At 47.9% G+C, this 20132-nt stretch overlaps 1 protein-coding gene across 2 annotated transcripts in view; it reads right to left on the reverse strand.

The window, feature by feature from the left end:
• The window catches only part of LOC109919061 (ral guanine nucleotide dissociation stimulator-like), a 166219-nt gene extending 146462 nt beyond the window's left edge, over window positions 1-19757 (reverse strand). Inside the window, exons 1-2 of one of the 2 annotated variants that reach the window (XM_048616535.1) lie at window positions 19544-19757; window positions 17896-18514 (exon numbers count right to left, since the gene is read on the reverse strand). In XM_048616535.1, coding sequence (XP_048472492.1) covers window positions 17896-18039 — 144 coding nt within the window. In that variant the 5' untranslated portion in view covers window positions 18040-18514; window positions 19544-19757. The remainder of the gene's footprint in view (window positions 1-17895; window positions 18515-19543) is intronic. The other variant, XM_048616536.1, reaches the window with a different exon arrangement.
• Between the last annotated feature and the right edge of the window lie 375 nt (window positions 19758-20132).

The following is a 20132-nucleotide window of genomic DNA, read 5'->3' on the forward strand; positions in this document are numbered from 1 at the left end:
AACACAGGCCCTGATTACAGGGACACTGTCACTGTGTTAGGGTGTAGTTACAACACAGGCCCTGATTACAAGGACACTGTCACAGTGTTAGGGTGTAGGTACAACACAGGCCCTGATTACAAGGAACACCGTGACTGGGACTGGATTCAGTAATATCTCAAGAAGATGGCTCAGACTCTTTGTAAGAATAACGCTGTGTTTTTCGACAAATCGTTTGAGTTGCTGAGGGACTCAATTACACCGAGGTTTTGCTTAAATTGGTGCTTAGTAACACGAGCAGAGATTTGGAACTCAGTTAGGGTCAGGCGGCATAATTTGCCTCTGCATAAATAATAAATAGACCAATTGCGCATCATCCATGAATCATACAAATAAAATTCTCAGTCTCGTTGTGCCACTAAAGAATTTACAAAATCTCTGACAACTGGAAAAAAGAGAATTTTATTTCAGAAACATCTGATTGTGATTCCATGATGTTACGTGGCATTGCATTTCTTGCTGGGACAAAATATACTGTGTACAATTACTATATCACACAGTCAGATCTGAGTCATTGCACATCTCAATGTTCCAGCATGAAGGAGGTGTTGCCTATCTCTGATTTGGAGTGAACAACCTGTGTTCTCAATAATATTTCCTGGTCAACTGGATAAGGCTTTCTCAGTCTGGAACAATCACACCTCGTTCTGGTTTTCCAGCTCTTGGGCCAAGCTGGTTTGAACTAAACTCTCGTTATGGTTTTAAACTTTCCCACAAACACATTTATCTTGTGTCAACAGCAAAGGCCACGGGAAGATGAGCTCCTCAGTGAAACATGCCTGATAACTGACACCGAGAAGGTGTACAGGACCGGCTATTAGCCTCGAATCACGCTGAAATGCGCGACAGACAGACCCGATCAAAGGCCTCAGTCCATTCCAAAAATTTCCGATTTGCTATAGTCAAGCTGAAACTGAATGAGATCGAAACTGACAGAAAAGAAACCAAGAACTGCGGATGCTGGAAATCGGAAACAAAAACATAAATTTGCTGGAAAGCATTTCTAGTTTTTAAGTTTCTCAAAGGGACCGAACCTGACATTTAAAAAGCCGGAATTGCATTTGCATAGCACCTTTCACAGTCACCGACACAGCCCTCAGGCGCCGTGCAGAGGGCACTTTCCTGAAGTGTTGCCTTGTAGGGGACGCAGCAGCAAATTTAAGGCACGGCAAGCTCACACCGATAGCAATAACGAGCAGATCTTGACAGCACCGGGTCAAGGATACATATTGGCAGCAACATTGACCTGAGACTGCAGACGGGGCCTCGGCTTTAACATCTAGTCTGAAAGGCGGTACCGCTGACCCTACAGCGCTCCCACAGCTCTGCAATGGCAGCGTCAGATTCATGCAAAGTCGGAGCAAGTTACTACAGAATCTGGAATCTGTACTGAAGACAATAAAATGCCAAAATCACAGCGGGTCAGGCAGCATCCTTAGAGAGAGAGAGCAAGCTAACATTTCGAGGCTAGATGACTCTTCATCAGAGTTGACATGAAGTGTGGAGGGGGCAGCATTTATTGGGGGGAGTGGAGTGCATGGCGGAGAAAGGAGGTTGATAGTTCGGATTAAGTGATCAGAACGTGAGAGTGGCAGAACAATGGTGTGTCTAACGACCAGACTGGGAAGGACAGACAGTCCCACTGGGGCAGGGGCAAGGGGAGAGAGGACATGGTGACGGAGAATGTAACAAGCAAAGCTAAAAGAAAGGGAAGAGATTTGAAGATGTTGAACTCAATATCAAGTCCAGAAGGTTGCAAAGTGCCCAGTCTGAAGAGGAGATAGTAGGAACTGCTGATGCTGGAGAATCTGAGATAACAAGGTGTATAGCTGGATGAACACAGCAGGCCAAGCAGCATCAGAGGAGCAGGAAAGCTGACGTTTTGGGTCTAGACCCTTCTTCAGCTTTCCTGCTCGGCCTGCTGTGTTCATCCAGTTCTACACCTTGTCATCTCAGTCTGAAGAGGAGATGTTGTTCCTCCAGTTGTGGTTTGCTGGAGCACTGCATCATGCTGAGGACACACAAGTGGGCATGTGAGTGGGACGTTCTGTTAGTCATCTAGACTTAAAACTCTAGCTAGTCTTCTCTCCCACAGGATACTGCCTGGCCCGCTGTGATTTCCAGTGTTTTTTTGTCTTCAGCCTAAATTCAAAGTTCACATAAGGCCTTCAGATTCACAGGAGAGGGCTACCAGGAGGTAGCGCACACAGGAATGAGACACAGTGACAGCAAAGGCGTTATCTCATAGAACCCCTACACAGTGTGGGAACAAGCCCTTCGGCCCAACAAATCTACACCGACCCTCAGAGGATCCCACCCAGACCCATCCCCCTAACCTACACATCCCTGGACACTATAGCACAGTCAATCTATTTAACCTGCACATCTTTGGACTGCAGGAGGAAACTGGAGCACCCGGAAGAAACCCACGCAGACACGGGGAGAATGCGTAAACTCCGCACAGACAGTCGCCTGAGGGTGGAATTGAACCTGGGTCCCTGGTGCTGTGAGGTAGCAGTGCTAACCACTGAGCCACCGTGCTGTTATCTGGGTGCCATTGATGTTAAAGGGTAACATTCCTCTCCCAGAATAACCCATCACCAAGACAACAGCTGCACCTGCAGTGGACAGCGATCTCTGCCAAGCCATCGCTTGTGCTCTGCTCATTCCAAGATGGTGCTATTTGCGATCTCTCGCTCACAATCTGCTACGCTGTTTACGGCAACAGACAGTATTTACAGTTCACAACTTTGCAGATTGCACCGGTTCGGCGAGTAAATCAATCTGTGCTTGGGACCGTGGCCTGTGTCTCTCCCAGCTCTCACCCTGTAGACTCCGTTTTCCTCTCTGCTTCCTAATTCTGTCATATTCTGCACCACTCCCTGTTCCTGTGCCGATTTCTTTGGCGCTAACAACACTCAGTAAATAAATCGTCCTCAGCGGCCCCCAGGCGGACAATACACTCTATCCACCTGCCTCTCCCCTTACTCCACTTCTCCTGCCTTCATCTCAAGTCAAACTGAATGCTTAAATCTTCCTCCATCTTTCCATCCTCCGTCCAGTGTTGTCTAGCATTCTCTCCTGGCTAGCCTCCCACCTTCCTCCTGATTAAAACTGAAAGGCATGCAGTACGGAACCAAGCCCTTCAGCCCACTCGTCTGTGTTGACCAGGCTTCCTAAACTGAACTTCACCTGATAAAGGAGCAGTTCTCCGAAAGCTTATGATTTCTAAAAAGACCTGTCGGACTATAACCTGGTGTCGTGCAACTGCTGACTTTAAACTGAACTAGTCCCCATTTGCCTGCGTTTGGCCCATATCCCTCTAAACCCTTCCTCTCCCTGTACCCGTCCAGATGCCTTTTAAATACTGTAATTGTACCAGCCTCCACCACTTCCTCTGGCAGCTTATTCCATACATGCACCACCCTCTGCATGAAAAAGTTGCCCCTTAGGTCCCTTTTAAACCTTTCCCCTCTCACCTCAAACCTATGCTGTCTAGTTTTGGTCTCCCCTACCCTGGGAAAACGACCTTGGCTATCCAACTCGTGATTTTATAAACTTCTATAAGGACACCCCTCAGCCTCTGATGCTACAGAAAAATAACCCCCAGCCTATCCAACCTCTCCTTATAACTCAAAGTCCCAGTAACGTCCTTGTATATCTGTTTTGCACCCTTTCCAGTCTAATAACATCGCTGTTATAATAGGACGGCCAGAACTGTATGCAGTACTCCAAATGTGGCCTTACCAATGTCTTGTACAGCTGTAACATGATATCCCAACTCCTGTATTCAATGCTCTTACCCAGGAACGTAAGCGTGCCAAATGCCTTCTTCACCACCCTGTCTACATGTGACGCCACTTTCAAGGAACTATGCAACTGCATCCTAGGTCTCTCTGTTCGACAACACACACTCGGCATTCCCCCCCGCCCCATCCAAATCTCTGATGCCCATTCCGAGAGCTGTGCAAAGTCTTGTTCACACCACTGCAGCCTTGCCCCCTCTCTTGTCTTCTCTCGCCTGTGCCCAAGTCCGGTCTGGCACAGCTCTCGATGGTGGTTTACTGGTGATGCCACTGAGGCTGGTACTCCAGTGACCAAAGCAAATGCTGGTGCAATTTGAATTCAGCTAACAAAAAAAATTATCAAACCAGTCTCAGCGCGGCGACAATTCTCATCCATTTTTATGAAAACTCATCCAGTTCACTGATCACAGAATTGTTGCAGTGCAGAAAGGGCCATTCAGCCCATCATGCCTGCACCAGTTCTATCACCTCTTGTTGCCATATCACTGCACACCATTTCTATCCCAGATGACCATCCAATGCCCCTCTTGGGTGCCTCAATTGAACCTGGTCTGCCACATTTCCAGGCAGCGAATTCCAGACCCCAAACACTCGCTGGGTGAAAAGGTTTTTTTCCCTCACGTTACCCTTTCTTTGTTTGCATATAGCTTTAAATCTATGTCCTTGCATTCTTTTTTTCCTTTTACGAGTGGAAACATTTTCTCTCTATCCACTGCGTCCAGGCCATCCATGATTTTGAAAACGTCAAACAGTCCTGACTTCACAGAATAGAATCATAGAATCCCCTGCAGTGTGCAAGCTGGCCATTCAGTCCACACAGCCCTTCCAAAGAACATCCCACCCAGACCACATCCCATCTTATCCCTGTATTTCCCATGGCTAATCCACTTAGCGTGAATATCCCTAGATACTATGGGCAATTTAACACAGCTAATCCACCCTAACTGGCACATCCTTGGACTGTGGGAAGAAACCCACGCAGATACAGGGAGAATGTGCAAACTCCACACAGATAGTTGCCTGAGGGTGGAATCAAACCCAGGTCCCTGGTGCTGCGAGGCAGCAGTGCTAACCACTGAGCTACCATGCTACTTCAATCTAACCCTCATCACTGAGGTTTCTCATTCCTGGACCCATTCTTGTGAATCGCTTCTGCACTCTCTCCAATGCATTCACATCTTTCCCATAACGAGGCAGCCACGCATGCACACATTTCTGAGATCTAACAAGTGTCTTGTAAAAGTTCAACAGCGTTTTCTTGCTCTTTTTGCTTTGTGGCACTGTTAGTAAAGACAAGAATGCCACATGCTTTAGGAACCGCTCTCCAACGGCCTAGCCACCTTCAATAATGTCCTCTCGGGGAGAAATCTGCCACTGTATCAGACCTGTCCTACATGCATGCATCTACTGCTTCCTCGGAAAGTTCATTCCACACCCTGTGTGTAAAAGGTTTGTGGCCCTCATGCCTTTTTTTTTAAATCTCTCTCCTTAAAAATATGGCCCCTAGTCTTGAAATGCCCCATCCTAGGGAAAAGACACCTGCCATTAACCCTTGGAGAGCAATGCAAAAGGAACCAATTAAAAAGTAGTTATACCTCAGTCACCACAGGGAAGTGTTTCTTATTAGGAGTTAATAAGTAGATATTTTCAAACCCACCTGCTTAGGGATGTTATTACACACCCCTGGAGCAGTTGGGACTTGAACCCAGGCCTCCAGGCACAGAGAAACTATTAAGTCCTCCGTCGGTGGCCTCGTAAGCAAGTAAACTGAAACTCAATGAAGAATAAAGATCAGCTGAGAGTGATCAAAATCAACAGGTGGAAAACGACGGAAGCAAAGCTTCAACGATTCATACTCAATTGAATTTGAAGAATTAAGTTCTGCACCATAAATTAGACGTGGACAGATTTTTGGTAGCGAAGAAAATCAAAGGGTGCAGAGTTGAGTTATCAACTATAGGCACAGTTACAACATTTAAAAGGCACTTAGATAAGTTTGTGAATAGAACCTAGAACATAGAACATTACAGCGCAGTACAGGCCCTTCGGCCCTCGATGTTGCGCCGACCTGTGAAACCAATCTGAAGCCCATCTAACCTAAACTATTCCATTATCATCCATATGTTTATCCAATGACCATTTAAATGCCCTTAAAGTGGGCGAGTCTACTATTTTTGCAGGCAGGGCATTCCACGCCCTTACTACTCTCTGAGTAAAGAACCTACCTCTGACATCTGTCCTATATCTATCACCCCTCAATTTAAAGCTATGTCCCCTCGTGCTAGCCATCACCATCCGAGGAAAAAGGCTCCCACTGTCCATCCTATCTAATCCTCTGATCATCTTGTATGTCTCTATCAAGTCACCTCTTAACCTTCTTTTCTCTAACGAAAACAGCCTCAAGTCCCTCAGCCTTTCCTCATAAGACCTTCCCTCCATACCAGGCAACATCCTGGTAAATCTCCTCTGCAACCTTTCCAATAGGGAGGTTTTGGAGGGATATGAGCCAGGAGCAGGCAGGTGGGATGAGTTTAGTCTGGGATTATATTCGGCATGTACTGGTTGGACCGAAGCGTCTGTTTCCCTGTTGTATGACTCTATGTGACTCCAGATCCATGGCAATGGGTTGACTCTGAAATTGCCCAGTGAGTTGCTCAGCTCACGGCTGATTAGAGTACAGCAACTTGTCAGCCTGGTTAGCGATGCCATATGCCATGATGCTCCCTCCCTATCGCTGTGGCCTTGCCCAAGCCCCATACCCTCTGCGATATTGGGCGCTCCTCCAATTTTCTTGCCCAAGCCCCATACCCTCTGAGATATTGGGTTCTCCTCCAATTTTCTTGCCCAAGACCCATACCCTCTGCGATACTGGGCGCTCCTCCAATTTTCTTGCCCAAGCCCCATACCCTCTGCGATATTGGGTGCTCCTCCAATTCTCTTGCCCAAGACCCATACCCTCTGCGATATTGGGTTCTCCTCCAATTTTCTTGCCCAAGCCCATACCCTCTGCGATATTGGGCGCTCCTCCAATTCTCTTGCCCAAGCCCCATAACCTCTGCGATGTTGGGCGCTCCTTCAATTCTCTTGGGTAGCTCAGTGTTTACCGACGCCACCTACTGGCGCCTTTGTCTTCAGCAGACACCCACACCCACCCCTCCCTCATTCGGTCTCTCCGAGTCTCTCGCAGGCTGCAGCTCAGAAGGAAGCCATTGAGTCCATTAGATTATGACAGCTCTTTTGGAAAGCAAATCCCGAGAGTCCCAAGCTGCCGCACTTTCCCCGGACTCCTGCTATTTCCTCTCTCCTTGTGAAGTGTCTACCCAATCCCAGTTTGAAACTTATGATGCCACTGTCAAAACTCAGACAACCACCAATCCTCTCTGGGTTCACATGCCTTTCAAAACATTGTAATATTTAACACGTATTGACCCTCCTCATCTTTCTTACCGTGTTGCAATCAGTCATCACTACTGGACAACCGGTGGCAGAAACCCGGGAGGGATTATGGCCTGTTGGGGTGAAAGGTCAAGCGGCCAAGGGCACCATGGGATAAGGGGTGGGGGAAGGGACCGTGCTCGGGGGGAGATCTCACACCGGCCTTGTGAGAGGGAGGGGTGGAGGGAGAACCAGAGGAGGGAAGGTGAAGTCAAGGGGAGACGCTGGTCGAGTGGGTGAGGAGTTGGAACGAAGGCCTGAGGCCAAATTTAGTCAGATCGCACGCTGTTAAAACCTCCGGAAAGTTCCACATCTGCAGCTTGCCGGCAGATCGGAGGGGAAGTTTGGGGCTTGACCTCTCCCAAGGTTCAGGCCCAAGTGTCGGTTTTCAGCTTGTGATGAGACCCGGCTCATTTAAGGACACTCCGAGTCTGTTCAGAGGATATCCTGTTTCCAATCGTTTCCAAAACTCAGAAGTCACAGCCAGTGGCAGGGGGATGGGGGGCGGAAATGTACAGCTGGGACGAGAGGCACATGGAGATTTGGAATGGAGCTCAGGCAAGTATGAGTCGTACGCATCCTCAGAGGTCAGGAGCAGGATATCCTGAATGTCGACGACACAATGGGGACAGGACGGGGTTCTGCAGCAGTAACTGGCATCTTCGGGAGGCTGCAGTTATGCAAGATCCACGGGAATGTTTGCCAGGGTGGAGGGACTTGTCAGGAATGAGAAGGGGCTGGACAAGTTGGGGGTCAGTTCTCCTGCGAGTGAGGGGCATAAACTCAAGCCATTCAGAATCACAAAGGCATTTGAAAGAGTAAATGATGACAGACTGGTTCCAGAGTCTGCAGGGTCAGTAAGTAGAGTCGCAGGTAGAGACGGTGGCGAAGAAGGCGTTCGGAACACTTGCCTTTATTGGTCAGTGCACCGAGTATAGAACTTGGGTGGTCATGTTGCAACTGTACAGGACATTGGTTAGGCCACTTTTGGAATACTGTGTTCAGTTCTGGTCTCACTGATATAGGATGGCATTAAAATTGAAAGGGTTCGGAAAAGATTTACAAGATTCCAGGGTTGGAGGGTTTGAGCTATAGGGAGAGACTGAATAGCCTGGGGCTATTTTCCCTGGAGCGTCAGAGGCTGAGGGGTGACCTTATAGAGGTTTATAAAATCATGAGCGACATGGATAGGGTGAATAGTCAAGGAGTAGGAGAATCCAAAACTAGAGGGCAAAGATTTAAGGTGAGAGGACAAAGATTTAAAAGGGACCTAAGGGGCAACTTTTTCACACAGAGGGTGGTACGTGTATGGAATGAGCTGCCAGAAGAAGTGGTGGAGGCTGGTACAATGACAACACTTGAAAGGCATCTGGATGGGTATATGAATAGGAAGGGTTCAGAAGGATATGGGCCAAATGCTGGCAAATGGGACTGGATTAATTTAGGATATCTGGTCAGCATGGACAAGTTCAACTGAAGCGTCTGTTCCCGTGCTGTAGATGTCTCGGACTCTATGACTGCAGGTAACCAAAAGACAGAGGTTGGGAATAATTGGACTGAACAACAAGCTGTGGGGTGGGGAGCTGGAGGTTCTTTCTTTCAATGCAGCAAGTGGTTCTGATCTGGGCAATGCATGGAGTTTGAATTTCAAAAGGGAATTGGATGAGTACTCGAAGATGAGATTGCTCAGGTCTGCGGAGAATGAAAGCCAGGACCAGGGGGGTGGGGAGTGGGACTAATTGGATAGCTGTGCCAGAGTCAGCACAAGTTACAATGGGCCAAATGTCTTCCATCTGTGCTGCTTTACTCTGTTCTACAGAAGGTACCTGTCTTGGTGAAGTGACAACAGCTCACCATTGACTAGCACAGAGCCTACATGCACAGAACCAGAGTTGTCTGAGCTGGCTACTGATCACTGGGTGGCTCAGGAGGGTAGGACACATGCATTTACAAGGAAGCAACATAAAGACAGGACAGAGAAAGGGATTGATGGATATAGAATTCAATCGGACAAAATCCTTACAGCGTGGAAGCAGGCCACTCAGCCCAACAAGTCCACACTGACCCTCCGAGGAGCATCCCACCCAGACTCACCACCCTACCCTATTCCTGTGACCCTGCATTTCCCATTGGCTAACCCACCCAGTCTGCACATCCCTGGACACTATGGGACAATTTAGCATGGCCAGTCCACCCTAGCCTGCGCATCTTTGGACTGTGGAAGGAAACCGGAGCACCCAGAGGAAACCCACGCAGACACGGGGAGAAGGTGCAAACTCCACGCAGACAGTCGCCCGAGGGTGGACATGAGCCTGGGTCCCTGGCACTTTGAGGTAGTAGTGCTAACCATGGAGCCACCGTGCTGACCTAGGAAAAGGGGTGCAGGTGATCTGTGTGGAACATAAACACCAGCAATGGACCAGTGATGATAAATGACATGTGTTGCTGCTTTAAGATTCAATGTGGTCACATGCAAAGCTTAACAGCAGAGTGTAGAATGAGCTTTACCCTGTACCTAACCCCACGCACCACCTGGCTTGGGAGTGGTTGATGGGACAGAGCGATAATTGGATTGAGATGGCGTCGACACAGGAAGACCCTTTGTGTGCTCTCCACAACAAATCTTACTCTCACGTTTCTTACAATCATTCATCACTTTTAAACCCCAGTTCTAAAGTTACTAACAATGTTCTCTTAAATCTACTTGTTGTAGTCGTAACTTTGTATTCCTCGTTCTGTTCAAGGATCTTTGTATGGTATGACCTGCCTGTTCTGCACACGAAACAAAACTTTTCACTGTGGACAACAGGAGGGAAGAACACAGCAGACCAGTCAGCATCTGGAGGAAAGGAGCAGTCAGTGTTTCGGGTATTACCCTTCCTCAGGACTGCTGAAGGACTACAGTCCTGAAGAAGGGTAACATCCAAAACATTGACTGCTCCTTTCCTCCAGATGCTGCCTGGCCTGTTGTGTTCTCTGAGCTTCCTGTTTGTCTACCTTGGATTCCAGTATCTACAGCTTTTTTTAAAATCTCTCACCAAAACTTTTCACAGTACACAGGTACATGTGACAATAATAAATCAAATCAAATCAAGCCAAATGGGTGTTTTGCTCCATATCTGACCACAGACTGTACCTGCACTGTGTGTGCTTAATGGGTGCAGTGCAAAGAAAGCTTTAACTTCAGTTTAAAAGAGTAAAGGAACCTTTGCTCTGTACCTAACTCTGTGCTGTCCTTGTCCTGGGGAGTTTTGGTGGGGACAGCATTGAGGGAGCTTTACTTTCTTTACCCTGTGCTGTACCTGTCCTGTGAATGTTAAATGGAAAAGTGTAATGAAGGTTTCATTCTGTATCCAACCCGGGCCATCCCTGTTCCGGGAATATTGATGTGATGGTATAGAGGGAGGTGCGTTCTATGCCTAACCATGTTGTAACCGTCCTGAGAATATTTTAGCTTGTGCTGTACCTGCACTGGGAGTATTTGATGGAGACAGTGTACTGAGAGATGCCATCTGTATCAATAGAGTTATAGAGTCATACAGCATTGAAACAGACCTTCGGTCCAACTCGTCCATGCCGACCGTGTTTCCCAACCTAATCCAGTCCCACATGCCTGCATTTGGCCCATATCCCTCTAAACCTTTCCTATGAACCCAAGCTACACTTGATGCAAAATACTGCAAATCCTGAAAACCTACAATGACAAAGGGTCATTGACCTTAACGTTTAACTCTGTTCCTCTGCCCACAGATGATGCCAGACCTGTTGGGTATTTTCAACAATGCCTGCTTTTATTGTCAAACTATACCTGAGCTGGGCATGCTTAAGGTCCCAGTGCACAATAATTTTTTTAAAAAAGCATTGCATTCCACAGCAATGATGTTGCTTGCACGGTTTGATTGGGATGAGAAAGGTTCAGCAAAAATAAAAGGGAGATTGGGAGAGACTATCAAGATTACAAAGGGGTAAGTGAGTTCAAATGAAGCCACTTATTCACAGTCTCTGCAATAAAGTATAAAGTTATGGTACAATGCAAGGCTTGTGTTATTTGTTGCTTTCTGATGCTGCTGGTTTGCTCTGGGATTTAGCTCCAGGAATAATCAGGCCCTCCCTGTGGAACGTTGTGTCAGTGAGACATTTTGCAAAGTCAACACAAAGCAGCCAGTGCAAAAGTCTTCTCTTCCTGCAGCTGAACCCAGTTCACCAGAAAATCAGAGAGAGAGCGAGCGAGGGAGAGAGATGAGCATCTTGCAGGACACCGACCTGGGATTGTTCTCATTTGGGAGAACAGAGGAAACAGGAGGAGGTGGCCATTCAGCCCACTGAGACTGCTCCGCCACTCAATATAATTGAGGTTATGTTATTTTGGAGCGAGAGTAAGGAAACGGGTTTTCTACTTCAGGCGAAACGGGGCAGAAATCTCTCGGGGAAACCCTGTTGAGGCTGATTGGGGGGTGGGGGGGGGGAGCGTAGGGGCCAATGAAAATCACCAGTGATTGGAATTGACGCATTTTGTTTCACGAGGACAGGGCGTGAAGGATTCTACAATGCTGCCAAAGTTACAACCGCGTTCTGCCAGGGGAATAGACTAGGCTTGAGGGGTTGAATGGCTGTCCCCTGTTCCTACATGGAGGAAATGATAGAGAAACACATTGCCCCACACAGCTGCCGTCTCCCTGTTAGTGCCAGCACCTCTTAACCAACTATTCAGCTTCTCAAAACAAAAAGAAAATTACCCCGATGCTGGCGAATGCCAGTTATCCCTGAGGAGGCTCCAATTGTGGGGAAATGCATGTGAATGCTCATTGTGGTAAAACAGCATCAACATCCAACTGCAAAATGATTCGAAGACAAAAGGCTAATTGTCAGTGTTCATATGTGGGAGCTTCACATTTATTTGCTCACAGTAAGACAACAGCAGATTAAATGGTTTCAGAGGCACCATTCATGAACCAGCTCCTGACATAAAACCTAATTCATCTCTATTCAAGATAAATGATTATCTTTTCGAAAATAAACCTATATGAATATTGCATTAATAAAGGGAAATGCCTGCATCCTGGACTTCCATGGTAAAATGCAGGCCACAGTAGCTTACAAACTATTGTGTGTGGATGAGCAATCAAGGCATTCTAGTCAATGGATTAGCATCTCAATTGATAAGGCAAAGCATTTTTAATAAATGTGTGTTAATATGTGATCTTTTTAGCTAGCTGTAGGCTGCAAATCATAAATATGGAAAGGAAGCCAGAAAGTGACCAGTTCATACTCTTCAGTTGATAATCCAGGTTGAAGGAGTGCTGCTCTGTTGGAGGTAAATTGCAAAATGAGGTCAACTATGCCCTCACAGAAGTATCTAAACGGTTCCAGTGGCTTCAGAAGAGAACAGATGTGTTTTCCCAACCGATGATATTTAACCCTCCATCACCTTCACAAAAACAGATAATCTGGACTTTATCACTTCTGCCATTTGCGGGATCTTCCCATGTAAAAATTAGCCCCCAAGCTTCCTTGTCGGAAGACAATCTCAAGGGTCAGAGAGAACCATGAGAGGATTGTAACAGACTTCACAAAGGCAAAGACTGGCTAGTGGAATGGGTAGGCAAGTGGCAAATGCAGTTTAATGCAGAGAAGTGGGGCTTTATTTTTTTTTCCCCATATTCTTTCAGCAGGTTTGGGTGCCAACATTTGGTGTCCATCGCTAACTGCCCTGGAATGGAAGGCCTTTTTAGACTCAGAGGACCTGCAATCGTGTGTAGCCAGACCAGGAAATGACAGATTTCCTTCCCAAAAAAGGGGTATTAGTGAACCAGATGGGTGTTTTTTTTTAATAACAGGAACTGGTGATCATTCATGGTCATCGTCATGGATACTAGCTTGGTCCAACCAAGACGGCGGCCAAAGAGATGACAGCACCCGAGCTCTTGAGCCCGTTCTCGTCCATTCCATCTGCTTTTCTATTTTTTTCTAATTTTTTGCCTTTTTTTTCCTCTCCTTTTTAAGTTTCTTAATGCTTTTTCACTTCCCTTCTGGAGAGGGCCCAGTCATGAAGGCAGCGTCTAGGGCCCAGCATGAGTCAAGATGGCGACAAAGCTGCTGGCAAGCCCTGGGCAGAGACTTTGACCCGAGCAGGTGAAAGCGTGCCCAGCCTGGGGAGACAGCAAGGCATTGTGGGGAAATCCCAGTGTGGCGTAACTACAGTTCCAAGGCTCAAGAAAGGACTGTGGATGTTGAACTTCCAACTTTAATGTCTTTATTTTTCTACTTTACACTAAGAAGAACTGTGATGGTGAACCTTTTAAACTTATTTCGTTATTTTTCCATTCTTGCACTGAAGATTTTGTACCTTTCTACCTAACATGGCACCAGGAATGGTGACATTGTACACGTTTCACTGTACTCCGGTACATGTGACAATAAAGCCTGAACCTAAATCTATATTTTAGAATCCAGATTCTTAACTCAAATTCCTCCAGTTGCTACGGTGATGCATTCTGGTGGCACGATTGAAGATGGGCAATGGGAAAATCTAAAGGGCGTGCAGCGACGAGGGAGACCAGGGGTTATATAAGACCATAAGACATAGGAACAGAAATTAGGCCATTCGGCCCATCGAGTCTGCTCTGCCATTCAATCATGGCTGATAAATTCCTCAACCCCGTTCTCCTGCTTTCTCCCTGTAACCCTTGATCCCCTTGATAATCAAGAACCTATCTATCTCAGTCTTAAATGTACCCAATGACCTGGTCTCCACTGCCTTCTGTGGCAGTGAATTCCACAGATTCACCACTCTCTGGCTGAAGAAGTTTCTTCTTATCTCTGGTCTCCCCTTTACTCGAAGGCTGTGCCCTCAGGTCCTAGACTCTCCCACCAATGGAAGCATCTTCCAACATCCATTTTGTCCAGGCCATTCAGTATTCTGTAAGTTTCAATTAGATCCTTCTAAACACCAATGAGTATAGGCCCAGAGTTCTCAAACGTTCCTGTATGTACACAAGTAAGTGAAGTTATCAGGGCATGTTGTGAAACAGTGAATAAACCATACAAGACCTGGGCTTTACTAACACAGGTACAGAATAGCTTCAATCGACAGCCTACTTCTGCTCCATTGTCTTATGGTTTCGGACTTGCTGATTTCTCCTCCCTGCTAAATCTACCCCTCCCGCTCCTCTCCCCCACAGCACCCTCAGTGTTGAGTCACGTCCCACTGGTGGATTTGCATGTGGAACACTAGGCTTTGCGAAAGCGCGCCATCATGAAGCATGTCCAAAACAAAAAAGGTCGACATCCCTGAATCTCCAGGTCGTCACCCGATTGGACCACAGTTAGCAGCCTGGTTCCTGAGCGACACCAAGGGAGTTACCTCACTACACAGCAAGGTTACTAAAGGGCCACTTTCCAGCAGAATTCAGCCTCTTGGGAAGCTGCAGATGCAAAGTTATGATTTGCATCCACTGATTTTAATCTGGGCTTTGGAGAATGGCTGCATTGGAGCAGTATAATGAAGAATAGCTCGGAGAGAGGCCATTTAGCATATCATGCTAGATCTGTGACATGTCTGTCCAACTATCCCCACCTCCCTGTTCTCTCCCCATAGCCCTGCAAGTCATAGAGATGCACAGCAAGAAAACAGACCCTTCCGCCCAACTCGTCCATGCTGACCAGAAATCCTAAATTAATCCAGTCACATTTGCCAGTATCTGGCCCGTATCCCTCTAAACCCTTCCTGTTCATGTACCCATTCAGATGTCTTTTAAATGTTGTCATTGTACCAGCCTCCAACACTTCCTCTTTCACTGAGGACAATTTCGAATTTTGCAGATGACTCAAAACTTGGGAGAATTGTAAGCTGTGAGATGGAGAGTGCTTAACTTCAAGAGACTCCATTGAGTACCAACACAGATTCCTCAACCGCTCCTCATAATGCAAGCCCTTCATCCCCAGGAGCATTCTTGTAAACACTCCCTGGACCTCCAAATGTTAGTGGAGTGGGTAGATGGGCACCTACTAAATTTCAATGAAATTCAGAGGTGAAGAGAATAGTACAAAACAAAAGAAATGAAATAAAGTATAAAACAGTGTTTAAGAAAAGAACTTGGAGAGACAGAATAAAACAAAGGGTTCGAGGTTAAAGGGTGCACCGGAGCAGAGAGACTTGCTGTGTATGTGCATAAGTCATTAAATGAGCAGGACACGCAGAGAGAGCTGTTAATAAAGCATGCAGTATTCTAAGTTTCATTAATAGGGACACAGAGTGCCAGAACAGGGAAGTTTGTGAATCTATATACAATTTTAGGTTCAATTCCAGCTTGCGTTCTGGCTGCCACATTTTAGGAAGGATGTGAATGCATTGTCGAGAGCTCAGAAAAAGGTTTATGAGATTGGTTCCGAGAAACTTCAGTTATGAGGAGAGACTGAAAGAGTTGGGATGGTTTTCCACGGAAAGGAGAAGGCTGAAGGGAGATTTGATCGAATTCTTGTTGGAGCAGATAAGGAGAAACTGTTCCCGCTTGCAAAAGGATCAAGAGCCAGATAGCACAGTTTTAAAGTGTTTTGCAAAAGGGGCAAATTTAAGGCGAGGTAACATTTGTTCACAAGTGCCTGAGTTTGGAATGTACTGACTGGTTATATTGGAAGATTACACTGAGGCACTCAACAGATGGTTGTTTGGAGAGAAATAAAATGCAGGGTTACAGGGAGGAATCACAAGGTTCTACACAAAGTCAAGATGCATAGAGAATGGCTGGATTGGCGGAATGCGATCCTCCTGCACCATAGTAATTCTGTGATACTCCATCAATCACTTTGTTGCCCTTAAGCTGTCTGAATCCCTTCACAGCCTCCTCACAGCTTACATTCCCATCTAGTTTTGTACTTCGGCAAACGTGGATCCTGCACTCTCAGAGTCGAGGAGAAAACGAGTCTCAAATTCCAACAGCCCCCAGCACAGCACTGCTCACTCCTGATTTATTCCCTTCCAGTGTCCAAACCCAAGCATAATCTGGCTGCATTCGGTTTCTTGGGATATGGGCACACTGGAAATCGGAGCAGGACAGGGCCATGCATCTTCCCTAGCTCTCTCTGCCATTCAACTCAATCTTAGCTGATTTTCCACCTCAAGGCCATTTACCCACACTGTCGCCAGTCTATTGGTATTTTCAATATCTCGAAATACATTGATCGCTGCCTGGAATGTATTCATTGATACAGTCTCTACAGAATTCCAAGTCTACTGAATGAAGAAACCCAACCCCGTCTGAGTCTTCAATGGTCTCCACTTTAAATATGAGACATTTGCCCATCATTCTAGATCCCCGCATGGCCCCATACTGTGGGTGTAGGCACCTGCATCCTCTACCCATGTGAGTACTGTGAGAATTTTGCATGTAGCAGCAAAGTTTCCTCTAGTTCTAAGCTGTACAGCATATTGAGACTGACCCTCACAGTCTGACCCTGTCACGCTGACAACGTCCCTCACAGTCTGACCCTGTCACGCTGACAGCGACCCTCACAGTCTGACCCTGTCACGCTGACAGTGTCCCTCACAGTCTGACCCTGTCACGCTGACAGTGACCCTCGCAGTCTGACCCTGTCACGCTGACAGCATCCCTCACAGTCTGACCCTGTCACGCTGACAGTGACCCTCGCAGTCTGACCCTGTCACGCTGACAGCAACCCTCACAGTCTGACCCTGTCACGCTGACAGTGTCCCTCACAGTCTGACCCTGTCATGCTGTGAGTTACCCTCACTGTTTTTTTGTTTCAAAAATATGTTTTATTCATGAAAAACGTACAGTCACTAAAGCAGTTTGGTTCTGTACAGTAGCATATGAAGAAAACAAGAAACACTGGAGTTAGACTCTGTATAAAAAACAAATTGAAAGGCATCTCTTACTTGAATCAGACTATGTTTACATATATTTGTCACACTAGGATGGTCCGAAACCTGAACAGACCCCCATTTAACTTCAGCAGGAAGACCTCAGACGGTGGTATTTCCCCACTGCACCTTGGCGGTGGCTGCCCCGAGCTTTAGTGCATCCCTCAGCACCTAGTCCTGGACCTTGGAATGTGCCAGTCTGCAACACTCGGTCAGGATCAACTCCTCGCTCTGGAAGACCAACAAGGTTTGGGCAGACCAAAAAGGGTCTTTCACCGAGGTGATGGTCCTCCAGATGGTCTCAGTGTGCATCCTGGGGAACGGGCCACAGAGCACGACAATAACCACTGCATCATTCTCTGGGCTTCCTTTGCAAAGACACATTCCAGCAGGAGATGTGTGACAGTCTCTACCCCAATGCAGCCACTTCCAGGGCAGCGTGAGGTGGCGATGAGAGACCGGGCACACGTTAAGGATCTCACAGGTAATGCCCCTCTCACCACCAGCCCAGCGATGTCCCTCACTGTCTGAGCCTGTTACACCAGGAACCTGGGTCTAAAACATTTCAAAGGTGGCGAATGTTATTTGAGTGCCAGAAGCAAGGCTGGTCCTCTCAAGAGCACAAAGGTACAAAGACACCCCCCCACCCCTCTCCCCCACCCCCCCGCTCCCCCCCCGCCCCCCCACTCTCCCCCCTCCTCCCCCAAGAATTGAAAGACAGCTTGCTCCACTCACCGGAGGGGAGCTCAGATCTGGGTCCCTGGCTCTGTAACCACTCAGCACCACGCTCGCATCTCCGGAAATCTCCAGCCTGACTCCATCCAGGATGTGGCGGACTGTCCGAGGCAGCATCCCAGTCTCCTGCCGGCCGGGAAGCATCCGCGACGGAGGGCGAGGAGGGGGGAAAGGGTCACTCCCTTCCGCTCGGGCGTGCTCGCTCACCAACCGGCCTCCCTCGGGAGAAAGCGAAAGGGGCAGCTCGATCCTGGGGTTCCCCAGCCAGCGGCCACCCCTCGGGATCTGACCATGCTTGCTCACCCCCCTCCTTGCTGTCTCCCTCGCAGCACCCCGCACCCCCCAACCAACCCTGTCACAGCGGCAGAGTTGAAAAGAGCAAAAAGGGAGTTAACCAGCGAAACTTTGGCCAAGCTGCTGTGTCCCCATGGTAACGACAGGCACACCTCCTTATCAACACTCGGACGTCTGAAGTTAGCAGCCCTCTGAGCTCTGGATGCAAAAGCCCATTATGTCCGGTCCACTCAAAAGTCTCGTCTCAAACTCAGCCACCAGCAGTTACATCCCCTTGATCCGCACCGTCCTGGGCTCAAACTGGACTCTGCTTCCCCCTTTTGTCCTTCAGACACAAAGAGAGAGAAAGAGAGAAAGAGGAAGTCACAAGTGTTCACTAACTCGTTGCAAATTTGCTCACAAGGCACGCAGAATTGAACACGAAGCCTCAGAAGTGCTGCCGGCTCTCCTTCACCTCGGATACCCAACCCACCCCCCCCCCCACCCCAGCCCCCAAAACTCCTTTCCCTAGCTGCCCCGAGGCCGGACAGATTTAAAAACCCGGGAGCAGAGGAAAGGCGGCGGTCACTTGAAACAGCGGGGCAATCTAGAAAGGAAAACGCAGAAAGCTGTGTCGCTTTCAAAAGACTGGGAGGATTACAATAACAAAACAAGGCAGGGTGGTGCGGACTGATGGGCCTTTCTCAGCATCAGCAGTGAGAGAGGGAGGGGGGGACGTGCCCTGAACAATCTCAGGCACTGGGCAGTGAGGGGAAGCTGTATCAGGTTCAAGGTGCTTCTGGTGTTTCAGACTGACTGGTGGAGATTCACAGTTACATAAGAATGGCCCACATAGGACGAAGTATAGCAGCTGTCAGCGCACACACACATAGACCAACACACACACAGACCCGCAATTGCACAGACCTACACAGATACGCATACACACACACACAGACCAATTGACACAGATACACAGGCAATCACACATAGACAAACAGGCGCGTACACACTCAGACACACAAGAGACTCACTGACACACGTGCACACACACACATACACAGATACACATAGACCATCCCCCCAGACACACACACACACATTTACACATACACAGTCACATGTACACCACACACACACAGATACACACGCAGACACACATATACACGCTGACTCAGGCGCACAGAGACACACAGACAGGCACACACACAGGAGCACGCAGACACACATATACACACTAACTTACATACGCACAGAGACCCACAAGTACACAGAGATACATATACACAGGCACACGTATACTCAAATACACACAGATACACACTTACAAACAGGCGGCTGTCCGTCTGACATTCCGCGCAGATCAGGTACTTACCCAGCGTCAGGAAATGCCCAGCAGCTAACTACGTGCCGGGCCGTGAAATCGGAGGCACACTCGCCTTCAGCGGGCAGTCCCCGGCACTTAATGACCTTGGTCCGGAAAGCACCAAGAGTTATCCTGCCGGAGGGAGGAGGTTCTTGGCAGCCGAGGCGAGAGGAACTGCAGAGTGAGAGAGGGCTGTTCAGAGTCAGCAAAGCAAGGGGTGGAGAAATAGAGAGAGAGCTGGATAAAGGCAACACCCCTCTCTCTGATTTCAGCGAACTGCTGAAATACTCTGAAGGTTTCGTTAGAGCCGGTTTCATTCAGGCTGTTTGTACTAGGTGCAGCCGCTATTGCTGCTGTTCATTCACAAGAGGAGGTTGCATAGGCTTGCAGGCGATAACGCTAAAGTGGTTTCACTCCTATTTTTTTCTTTTGCAGGTTTGCATCAATGCACCAAGCCTGTTCTCTCGGTCGTCCACGCCCCCGTCTCGGCAGGAGAACTGTGCTAAGGTTTTGGAGTAGATCTGTAGCTCGGGTTGTGGGTGTTGAGGTTGGTTGGCTCGCCGATCTGGTTTGTGCCCTCCTGTCCAACTTCCCACCC

The sequence above is a fragment of the Rhincodon typus genome, chromosome 35 (genome assembly GCF_021869965.1).
Source record: "Rhincodon typus isolate 14 chromosome 35, sRhiTyp1.1, whole genome shotgun sequence".
NCBI lineage: Eukaryota > Metazoa > Chordata > Chondrichthyes > Orectolobiformes > Rhincodontidae > Rhincodon > Rhincodon typus.